Here is a 12,332-nt window from a genome sequence, read left to right as displayed (position 1 = left end):
ATAACATTCCCACCTTTTCAATGACATTGGTGTCGACACAAGAATTACTACAGCATCGTCAGATTAATATGCCGGTCCCTGTATAAACACTTTTCATATGTTCAAAAGGTGAAGGAAACAAATTATAGAAAGTAATGAAAACTTTTCATTTAAGTTAACGATCAAAATGTTGAAATAGTTGGTGAGGGTGAGATACCTCGGGCGAGAACGGTTCGTACTGGTTCAACTTGTCCGGATCGCAGACTGCCTGGTTGTAGACCTGCTGCAGGATATGTCGCAGCAGGCCACGCGACGGATGTTTGCCCACTCTCGTTATCGACGTGCCTTTCGACTGAAACCAAAAAAACATTATTATTATTCTAGTTGATAAATTACATTGATTTGATGAATCGATAGAAATTAAGAAATTGTGTAAATTTTAAAGACAAAATAAATCAACAGAAAAATACATCAAGCTATGCCAACACAATTCATTGTCTTTTCATCCTAGATCTCCACCAAAAATTAAAATCATGAAGTCTCCATCTATGATGAAGCATGCATAATAAGATCACATATTTTCAGGATTCAAGAACATAAGTAATTCAAATTAAATGTTTCAAATATTTATGAGTAAGATTTACAGACTTGGTTATTGAAACATATCTCTTCTTCAAGGTGTGAATACTACATCTATCATTATATACACAAATAAATCTTAGGAAAATCTCTGGGTTAATATTTTTGATAATAACAGGGAAAATCTTTCCAGAAAATATCCAAGACTTACTCAAAATTTATTAATGAAAGATTTGGCAATGTCTCTCGTGCAATGTAATCTCACGAGCAATAACCATTCACCTGTTTTTGTAAATGAATTGGATTCAAATCTGAATCAAGAACAAGTGTAAAAATATGTTGACCCAACAGTTAGAAGACAAATATGCCTATTGTCCGAATTCAAGTCTATTGCATCATTCAACATACTTTCCCAGTGATAAATCCATATCTTACAACTTCAAGTGCCGGTTGCACAAAAGCCGGTTAAATTTTAATCGTGATTAATCCCACGAAAACCAATCAGAGAAGCCGTCTTATCAAAAAGGCCTTCTATGATTGGTTCTCCTGAAATTAATCACGGTTAAAATCTAACCGGCTTTTGTGTAACCGGGCCTGAATTTAGCAGCATTACACTGCAGTTGAAGAATTACAGCGGCAAACCTCTTCCTAAAAAATATGAATATAAACGTCAACATTCATTCAGCCAAAATGAAAATCATCCATACGTTATAAACAATTTTACAATACTTTATCCAGATCCAAAAAAAACAATAGCTCTACATCTGCCTAAAAACTGAACAAATATGAACCAACCAGAAATGGGAAAGTATTGTTTGCTTCCTCATCACAATTCGAACAATTCTTACAACAAATTACGTAATACCTGGTTGCGATAGTTCTCAGCAACAAGTTGAATTGAATTCTCTCCAATTAAAATCTCTAAATCAGCAATCTAAACTGCAATCTGAACTGTACCGAAACTACCAACTGGTACTACTACAAACTATAACTACTGGCGATAATTATATGCAACTTGATTGAATACAACAAGTGCACAAATTAAAGGTGCATCTAGCATGACGCGTCGAGACGCACTAACGGTGCTCTGTGCCCTGATTCAAGGGCATCGATGTGATGCTGTGGGCGTCTGAGGGGGGGCGCTTGGAAGGTGAGGGGGAAACGCAATGTCAGGGAAAATCAATGGGGCGCACACCCCATCCCCAACCTTACACTCACCCATCCCACAAACACCACCCACAATTCGAACCTGACACAAATTCGCAAAGCGCGTATACGATCGATATCCGAGTAGAGTGGAAGGGGGAGCGTCCAGACACTACGGAAATAGATACAACAAGGTTGGGAGGAGGAGGAGGAGCAGGAAAGGTTCTCTCCCTTTAGGTCACTGGTATCATTAAAAAATTATGAGTTTTCTGCCGTCACGGAAATGTCTGAGCCTTCATTGGTAACTTGGACTCAGGTAGACTATTGTTTCCATTGATTTAACTTCTCAAACTGGGGCCGGCCCGTTCCTCTGTAGAAGAACAAGAACAATAATATATAATGATGAAATTGTAAAATAAAATTGAAACAATATTCAAGTCATTCTGGGTGTTATAATCAAACTGGCACTAGATATAAAGAAAGAGAAGAATGGTTCAATTTTATGAAGAATTATATTCACTAAACAACACCATTATTATTTCTTACAATCAAAGTAGAACATAGAAACGAGTTAACAACCGGACTCATCACACATTTGAATCAATCTCATAGAATTACTATCTAATCCATATAAAAAGCAGCATCTTCAATAAATTTCTTGTATACTACGATACATTTTCATCTAAATTTCAAATATGTTAAATCGTAGGATGGAGTTGGAATCCAAATAAAATTCATAAAACCAAACATTATACAAATAATGTGCTACATAGACTAATACTGTGATTTTTTCCAGTCGTACTAATCGCAAATTGAAGAAAAATTTCATTTCAAAGCTATTATATTACTGAATAGGATCAACATTATTTCTGTGATGTTTTTATTCAACACAATTTGCATACTGGATATGAGTAGACGACAAACACATTGATCAACACTTGCAACCTTGCATAATAGAAGACAGGTGCATACTGCATAGCAGGGGAAGAAGACTACAAGCCAATTATTTATTGTGGAGCAGTGTACGTCAAGTGGGTCACAGCCATCCAGACAAGACCGAAATTAGGTCACACGGGGGACGGACCAGCACATCAACATCCTATCCTGATCCACCTCACTCAACATTACTAATTCATGCTCAACATTATTATTTATTGATGAATCTACAGCACCCTATCATATTAAAACATATAAGCATTGAACGTTTAAAGAACGTTAAAAGCATATTGAACATTGAATATTCAAAGAACATCTTCTTTAGCATCACCTAATTAGACGAACGATCATAACTGGAGTCTCATAAAAGTTAGAATGTTTTGCTTTTTAATGATGAACTGAACATGTGGCAATAGACAATCAAATTTAAACACTTGTGAAACTTTGATGAATAAAGCAATAAACCTAAGCTGCGTACAGGCTTGAGCGCCACAAACACCGCATTGCACTTTTCATCAGCTGATTATATCTGTATTTGCACAGAAATAGTGAGGTACATTATATAATTGCAGCATCAGCTGATGAAAAGTGAAATGCTCGTATTCGTGGCGTTCAAGTCTGTAAGCAGCTACACAAGTCATTGATGCAAAATTATAGAACTGTTATGAAATTGATTGTTGATGGATTAGTCTGGTCCATACTAAAAATAATGAATGACAAAGAAAAAAATACGAATACAAATTTTGAAAAACCGGAAGCCATTTACCAGGAACCAGAATGAGTGATTCATCATCACTGAACAAGATAGTAAAACACAGACGAACAGTACAACGAACTGGGGGCACATTATGGGGAGCGATGACAGGGTGGCGGGGGAGTGGTGGGGGGTTCAAAGTAGGTGCAAGGACACAAAACCGTGAACTTGGGCCGTGACGTAATAAAGGACATCATTCGCAATAAAAAAGTCACTGCTTCCTATAACAAGATAACCTAACTCAAATGATTTTACAATAATACACTCTGTTGTCGGTCCATAGTGAGAATGATAATAACATCATTAAAAAAATAAACGTTGTCTTATCGATGACAAGACAATGCTATACTGAGAAATTCGGCCATCACTAATGATGAGAATTTTGTTGAATAGTAGTAGTTGTTGTTTATATAGTTTCCTCTTAACAGCTTACTGATGTTTATTCGTCACTCTATTACTCTGAAAAATATTAGTCAATATTTTTCAATGAAAGGGGATTGATTCATGGAATAATCCGTTACATAAAATTTACAGGATGAATTATTATATTATGATAGGGGGAATTACATGTTACATGTGTCACTCGATGTAGCGATTATGCAATTCATTCATTCACACTTCGTTAGTAACATAAGAAATGGGATCATAACATGACGAAATGAGTCATATCATGATTCCCTGATAATATAGCATAATTAAAGTGTGACATATTTATTCGATTATTGGTACCACAGAAACAGGAAGTATGGTTTATTATGTACATGGTTCAAGTACAAATATAAGGAAACGTATCAAAGATTCAGAAGATTCTACACCATCACTTAACAGGTCAATAACTGCCTTTGAAAGAACATTCACATTTTAACAGCAAGCTTGCAACTGAAAATAACAGGGATAACCAAGAATAAACATTCGGATAACGATTGTTGTGATTTATGACTAATTTTCATCAATTTAAGATAAATACAATTTATTAACATAAATCAACACTAATTTTAAGAGGGAATATGGTGAGTTTTGGATTATTACAAAGACAAAAATTTTGAGACTTTCCAAAATCCACAGCCATTTCCAAAAACCGTTAAAGATCTCGAGTTTTTTTTAAAGAAACGTTGGCAGATGAATAGGACAATTACAAAGAAACTTTACAGCTTCACACGTGTTTCAAAACATGATTTTTTTCGGGAATCTTGTTCGAATGGTTTGTTGTTGACAATTTCCTCCAAAACCCTATCACAGAAATACCTCTATTGTTCCACTAACGTCACAGGATTACACAAAATAAACAACTCAACGTTGAATGAGTGTGTGGATACGGTGCATTGTTCAGTATTTCCACAGATTGACAAAGTTACTTTTCCAGTAATTACCTCATCCCTCCAACAGTGTTCTGATTACACGCCTGTCAAGGGATGCCTTCAATGAGGTGGGGTTGATAAAATAGGGTTGCTGGAGAATCCTTGTGAAAAGGTCGTGTGCTTTCGATCACGTAGGCCTACTAAATTCCCTCTTCTCAACCATCTCTTTCTCTCTCTCTCTCTCTCTCTCTCTCTCTCTCTCTCTCTCTCTCTCTCTCAATACTTCTCTTCATTACTTCCTAGCCACCAACAGGCACGTATTCAGATGGGGGAAGATGAGGTTGAATCTATAATCCCCCACGCCAAATTTGACATTACATAAAATAAGCAGGAAAAGCTCACACCAATAAGTGAAAATGTGTGAGTTTACATCTGAAAACTACAATACACAAAATTCTATTCCGTACTTTCTCACTTGTAACAATATTATAAGACTTGATACAGGTGCAAAAAGAAAATAATTAATTCATAGATTCACTGCCTCTGGCAAGAGAACAAACATCTGTGTAATAAACATTGGTTGACACATCATCATTATCATATTCATTATCTTTATCACCATCTTTCAACATATTTTGTTAGCCACTGATTATTCCCAAGCCCTGAGAAACCAGCTTACAAATTATTTCCTGAATAATCTAATTCGGAAACTACCTCAAATTTAATTGTAGATCCCATTCTTCTCTCATCATCATTACTATCCTCCCTCTAATAACACATGAGTCTATAGTGAGCTACATGTAATAAAGTCAGCATCTGATTAAAATTGGTTTGCTATCCTTGTCTGTCATTAGACAAAGCAAATAACTTCATCCTTTTCTAGCTCCACAACTTTGGCAAATCGTTTGTAGGCTATGAATAGCTTATAATATTTGCTATGTTGTACGCTATGAATAGCGTAGTATACTCTTTGCTATTTTTTAATCCCATCAATTTTTTTTATTCAAGGAAAATATTTGTCTTGAATAAAATATAAGATAGAATAGATCAGCATGAACTACGTGTAATAAACATTGGATGTCACAACAACCATCTAGGGCCATCATTCATTATCTTTATCACCATCTTTCAACATATGATAATTATCTAGTTAGCTACTGATTATTCCCAAGCCCTTATCTTAAAAAAACCGCTTACATATTATTACAGTTTGTAATAATTTATTAGAACAATATTAATATCATATCAGAAGGCAATGGAAACGGCAGTATTGCGTTCCTATAATTTTCACTGACTTTATAACGAGAATCTCGCTATAGTATACGTTTTCATCGGCAAAAAATGTATAAATTAATTTTTAAATGATTGTAGTTACTCATAAATGTACGACACTATTTACGACAGAAAAAAACTACAAAAAATTACATTCGTATTTTGATGTTCAACTGAGCGATATTTCAAATAATCTAAGAATGAAAATCAGAAAGTAAATTAGAATATTTCAATATTATAATATACCTTCAACTAATCATCCAACAACGTAACAGCTGCTAGCGTATCCTAGCCGAAGCAGGAAGAAGATTCGTCAGTGAATCTGAGATGGATACCACTAATACACATAACACCAGCCACTACTTCTACACACTCACACACAAACCGATGTTAACCAACCTGACGCAAACCGTCAAGTGAAAGCTGCGACGACAAGCCGACGCCGACCAGTAGTAAGTCGCGAGAATTTCGGGAGTAGGAAACAAGATAAAGAAAGAACATCCAATGATACGGGGAGATAGACAGAGATCGGAAAAGCAATCCCGTTTGCAATTTGGTGGTGGTGGACTAAACAACTCCCTCCTTCTTTCTCTTTGGTTAACTGTTTTTCATGCTCGCAAAAATTTCAATACGTAACTGGCTTGTGAGTAAGTTTGCATTCCCAAGCCGTTGAATCACTGCTGGATTTAACCAGAATATACATTTACATTCTATACTCTCTGGATTAAACCTTGGAGCTACAGAAACTGCTCAAGTTCAACAGTTTGAATATTACATTTGCAATATAACATATGCATACAGCTAATGGGATTTCAACCTACCGAAAGAGTCAAGTCATAAAAGTGAATATACAGTAATTGTGAACGTTATTAAATTTAAAAAATCAATCAAGTTAAAACTTACTTCTTTACTTCCTTTGTCCTATATTTTCGACCATGGTTTGTGACAGAATAAATTGACCATTTTTTGTGTATAGGAATATGGGCTTAAGTACACTCAACAATGAATCTTCCACTTTTCGACCGAATTTGACTTATGATGCATGATTTTGGACCGCCTTGACAAGCCGAGAAGAATGAAGTTTAGCACGATGAAATCTGAGCATTGTGTCAGAAGTTATAAGTGTTTGAAATTTTGATCCTTGAGGTGTCCTTAAGCGCGCCTCTCCACTAGGAAATACTGAAATGAAGTGCATCTAACGGGTGATTCTCATAGAACATAATCTTATGAACTTATGACATTGTGCGAAATATCAATGTGAAGACTATGTAGTTGGTGATGATGGTTGAAGCTGAAAACTAGGTGTTTTTCACAATACAAGGAGCATTGTTGTCAGGTGTACCTGGAAATCTATATGAGATAGAGCGCTCTACCTGATCTCAGATTGTAGAGCACAAAAATACGCCTAAAGGGATTTTGAATTATACATCTAAATGGTAACAATCGGAAGATATTGTTGATAAAAAACTAAAATTCATCAAAATTGATTTTTTCTTCAAATTTCACTCATTTTTGAAAAATCATAACTCAGTACTCATTAGAGATAGAGAGTTCCGAATCATAGAATTTCATATTCTAGAAAAAAGGCGAGAGCAAATTTTTCTGTCCGATTACGAGATTTGGCAGAAATAGCTGAAAACTGGAAAATTAGCCGAAAATACGAGGTTTTTGGGCCATCCTGTATCTAGCACAAGGAACTTTTGCATGAAAAAATTGGTTCTGGACTTCTCTTATGTACCGAAATAATATATTAAAAAATCAGAACTACAATATAAATTGCATGCACCAATGTATAATTATAGTGACTGGACTATATGTCATCGACCAAACTTTATGTTTTTTGATAAGTAATTGTTATATTGCTTTATTTACACTGATCACACTTACTGGAAAAAGTGATCAGTTAATTTCCAAGTTTTTATGCATTTATTTGTAAATGTTTTTTTATTGGAGGATATAAGGTCATTCATTCATTTATTCAATCTTGGGTGGGAGTACAAATTCAAATTGCCCTATTCTCTTCAATATCAAAATTGCAGAACTAAAAAAAAATGGACGAAGAATGGAGAACCACAAGAAATAACAAGCAAGAGGAAAAGGAAGTGGCAAGCAAATTTAGTGAAGGATGAGCAGTAAGAGTTGTAGAAGAACAACTAGCATGAGAAATATGAGGATGAAAAGTGATAGTAGGAGCAGCAGCTCAAGGAGGAGAAGGGAAAGAGGAATGCCCTTCTTCTCCAAGGAGGATGCAAAAAGGAAGAGAGGGAAACGAAAATATGCAAATCATGCCAATGTAGAAGGCAATGACACTTTCAGAAAACCTCTAATCAACGCTAGTCAGAAAGAAGAACAGTGGAAACCTCACCAAAAAAGGCTTCCTATTGCCTCACACATTTGCTTCTAGAAATTTTTAGTCTACTCATTTCATCTAGTTACCAGTACCCGGTACTAATATTATATTTTACTTCATTTCCTCACAAAACTACAAAAACCTTCAGTAAACAGAAAAACCCTGAGGTGGCGAATATCCTGTATACTTATCCTATAGCTTATACTAGTACTCGTATATACTGTACTAGCCGCTACATCACATTTGTAGGAAAAATATATACATATACAGTAGGACGGGCTCAAACCGGACAGACAGGATCGCTGTACCGCAAATTATTTTGCTCTGCCGCAATACAGCGATTATTATGCCAATGCACCGACTCACTCACTCTGTGACTCCATCTCACTTATTTCTTCAATCGTACCATGTTACTTATATATTACGCCTACAAGTACAACAGGTTCACAGTCGTGTAGCTAATATGGGAGTGGGGGAGTGGAGGACCGAAGACAAGTTCACTAACATTTCTTACACAACAACATGGAGGAACAAGAATATGGCAGGGGGCTGAATTCTCATGATAGAGTGGGGCGTAATCAAATTCACAATAATCTTCATTTTTTGTAACAATGATATTCGACTGCAATAGGACGGACACTTTGGCTCATGAGCCATCCAATAGATTTGTTGGATACAGTATAGTCATAGACGAACAATTCAAGTATCTCTATCTTTTCTCTATGATTTACATACCATAGAATTGAATTTCTAGCCAACAGGTACCTCCTTTTCAACTGATCGAGCAATGCTCATAAGCTGTACTTCCAACAATTAAAAAAATCAGTCCATAAGTATTCACATTTAGGGCATTTTTTGGTCAATAAATAGTAGTTACATTTTTCAAGCTATAAGGTTGTTGAATGGTAAATATCTCCACAACTGTTCTCCTCAGCTCTTAACTATTGCATTAAATTCCAGAATCACGCCCCCAAGCGAAATATTAATCAGAGCCAGTTTTTGAATACGTTTTTCAACCTTCTTTTCCCTAAATTCTTTCTCACTCTACTAGTTTTTATTCGACGCCTGCGTCTGATTAATAATTTTCACCACAGCGCAGAGCACAGTGCAGCAGGAAGGAAGGTAAGCGCACATGTCTGGCTTCCCCCTGCCACTCCCCCTCCACACCATTCGCTTCAATACTTGACAATTTAAAAATAGGTCAGCAAATACTTCTCAGCAAAACAAGAGCCATCGATCCACTGTGTGTGCATGTGCAGCTACGTACAAATTGCTGCTTATTGTCTCTACCACAATCCTCCCAAATCCAATTACAGTAATGCTATTGATTACATAAAATCAATAACAATACTACTACTGTCGTGATCCATAACCATTATGGATTATATTCAAATGCATATATAATGAATATATGATTCCATATATATTGTCGTGATCTTATAATGAAACAAACATAAAAGCATTACATCGCAACCATTTGGTTGCCATGGCAAAATTGTAACGTGCTATAAATTTTCGGCTCTAAATTTATTGTCTAAATTCAATATTTTCTAAATTGGGCTTAGTGGTTTTGTGTTTTGTTTCGGTTTTATATATGTTTGGACTTTTTAACATCAAAATGAACTTTATTCCGAAGTGAAAAGTGTAAATTTAAAGAACTATTGTGCTCACTATAACCTTAGTGTCCGGTTTCCCATTAGGGAACTTTGGACTATATATGGCGAGTTGGAACTACCCTTGGGTCTCCCCACCATTCAAAGTCATACGCTAATAATAATAATAATATGATTACATCGTAATATTAAAATCGTACAACATCGATTTGATAATGCGTAAGAAGCACATTAGAAGTTCATTCATGGAATTCAAAAAAAGTGAATAAGGTGGAACACCCTTCAACAGCGCCTAGTTGAAAAATCCTTCACCCATACATAATTATATTTTACAAATTCATTTTTGCATCATTAACATTTTCAAGAATTTTATATTCACATTATTTGCCTTCAACCATTAACACCTTAATTAAAACTCGATAAATCCACAACAAAATGGTAGGTTTTCCAACCTTTTCCCATAGGCTAGGCTACTACATGAATTTTAATGAAATTATTTTTTCTACAATTAATTTAATCCATCGATTCATTCACTGAAAAAATTGTTTCAAAATGCTAAGATCACCAGAATTCTAGAATAGAGATTAGTGAAGAAGTTAGGACAAACAAGTATAGTACGTCTTTCAAACTTAAACCACGAGCTGGCCTTACTTACCCTCTTATAGCAACTCATATAAAATGAATAATTTGATCAACGATATGAATAATAAGGCATACAAAATTTAATAAAAGAGAAATACAGTATTTTGTAACATGAGGTCACTGGATAAGCAATCATCATGTATATTGTAGAATCCTTAAAATGATGATTATGGTGGGTGAACTATGATAGTTCAAGTTGAACTACGGAAATAAACATCAGTTGCTAGAAACAGAGCTTCAAGCAGTGCCCCTTTAAATAATATTGGTGGCAACAGAGAGCCAAATATAGATCTGGCAGTGTGAAATGCAAGCAACACATCCCCTTTAAAAAGCAGGCAGCAGCAGCTCTTGCTAGGGAGATTTAAGACGGAGGGGTGCGCCAAGGGGAGGTTGGTTGGTGTTGGCAGTATTGATTTTGGGGGAGGATTGAGCCACACAACAACTTGGCTCTGGCCGCTCAACTCGAGCGACGCAGTAGTGCTACCGAAACTAAAGCCATTGCACCCAGATTTATAAAGAAATTAGTTGATGAGTAAAGTGATTAATTAGATTAGTTAATTCATCAACTAAAATTTTATAATATTTTGCAATTAATATGTGCCAAATAATAATAATTATCAGAAATAACTTTGAAAAGCCATACCCAACTATGTAGCTATATTATTTTGCTTCTAATCTTGGTTTAATCTCTGACAAACAACTAACATATACTGGTAGTGGAAGGGGTGACCGCTAGCAGACAGGTTGCAAAAATATGAAAGGACCTTTTCTACAAACCAGTGTGATTCAATGTTTATGAATAACACTACAAACTGGTTCCAGTGCATACGACCTTGTATGTGATGCACCATATGTGAAATCAAGGTTGTACACAATGTAAGCTGCACTTTTCAACAGTACAAGTGCATCGTAATGCACAGATTGAAAATTATATTATGTACAGACGGAAGTTACATTCAACACAGAATTCAATTCATTGGGTTGATATGAATGACAGGAGCATTGGACACTAGTGATGAATGGTTTGTTGATGCTTTGAATAAAAGTTTTTGTGGATTGGTGAAGCATGAAGTAGGGGCAGTCACCCCTTTTCAAGAGACTGTCTTTTATGGATAGGGTTGAGAAAGAATGACTGAGTATGAATGTTTACATTTTTTCGGCTCTCTAACCCTTGCAATGATTTCAACAACAAGGCTTGATGATGATGATGATTATGAATACTATACTACGGATACAGAGGATTTGCAGTTCAGAATTGTTTAAACGATTCATTATGGAGTTTTGATGGCAATTATAAAGAACATTGTAGTTGATTGTAAAATACATATTGATCCAAATCTAAATGCATGCAACCCATTGATTTTCATTCATTAATGATAAATCAATATTCATTCAGAAAAGGCTCTCTTCATTAATTCATGGGATTTAAATATGAATGACATATCGTTATATTGTTTTCTCCTGAAACTTTGAATCCACTTAATTGGGCCAATGATAGAGATAAACTTGGGAACGCACAAAATTAGCGCGCCAAAACGAAATCAATAACACTGAAAACATCATCCACTGTTTTGAGAGATTCTGGTGAGGAGAGTGGGTACCCACCCCACACAGTATGCATTGCGCAGTAGGCCATGTTTACAGTCGTAAAGCGAGGACTGAGTGGGTGGGTGGGTGATGAGACAAAGAGCATCGCCAATGAGAGAGAGACAGAAGAGGAGCGCAAAGGGCATTCACCGCGGCGCAGAGGCGACATGGCAACG

At 35.7% G+C, this 12,332-nt stretch overlaps 1 protein-coding gene across 6 annotated transcripts in view; it reads right to left on the bottom strand.

Moving 5' to 3' along the window:
- Nucleotides 1–12,332, bottom strand: part of LOC111046533 (histone-lysine N-methyltransferase, H3 lysine-79 specific) — an 85,895-nt gene that overhangs the window by 43,369 nt on the left and 30,194 nt on the right. For 4 of the 6 annotated variants that reach the window (XM_039420814.1, XM_039420815.1, XM_039420817.1 and 1 more), the window contains exon 5: nucleotides 197–331. In XM_039420814.1, coding sequence (XP_039276748.1) covers nucleotides 197–331 — 135 coding nt within the window. Of the gene's footprint in view, nucleotides 1–196; nucleotides 332–1,423; nucleotides 1,632–6,210; nucleotides 6,358–12,332 lie in introns of those variants that run through there. The other 2 variants (XM_039420818.1, XM_039420819.1) reach the window with 2 other exon arrangements.

Source organism: Nilaparvata lugens, chromosome 2, assembly GCF_014356525.2.
Source record: "Nilaparvata lugens isolate BPH chromosome 2, ASM1435652v1, whole genome shotgun sequence".
Taxonomy (NCBI): Eukaryota; Metazoa; Arthropoda; class Insecta; order Hemiptera; family Delphacidae; genus Nilaparvata; species Nilaparvata lugens.
Note: the sequence above shows the minus strand (reverse complement) of the source record. Positions and strands in the feature narration are given on the sequence as shown.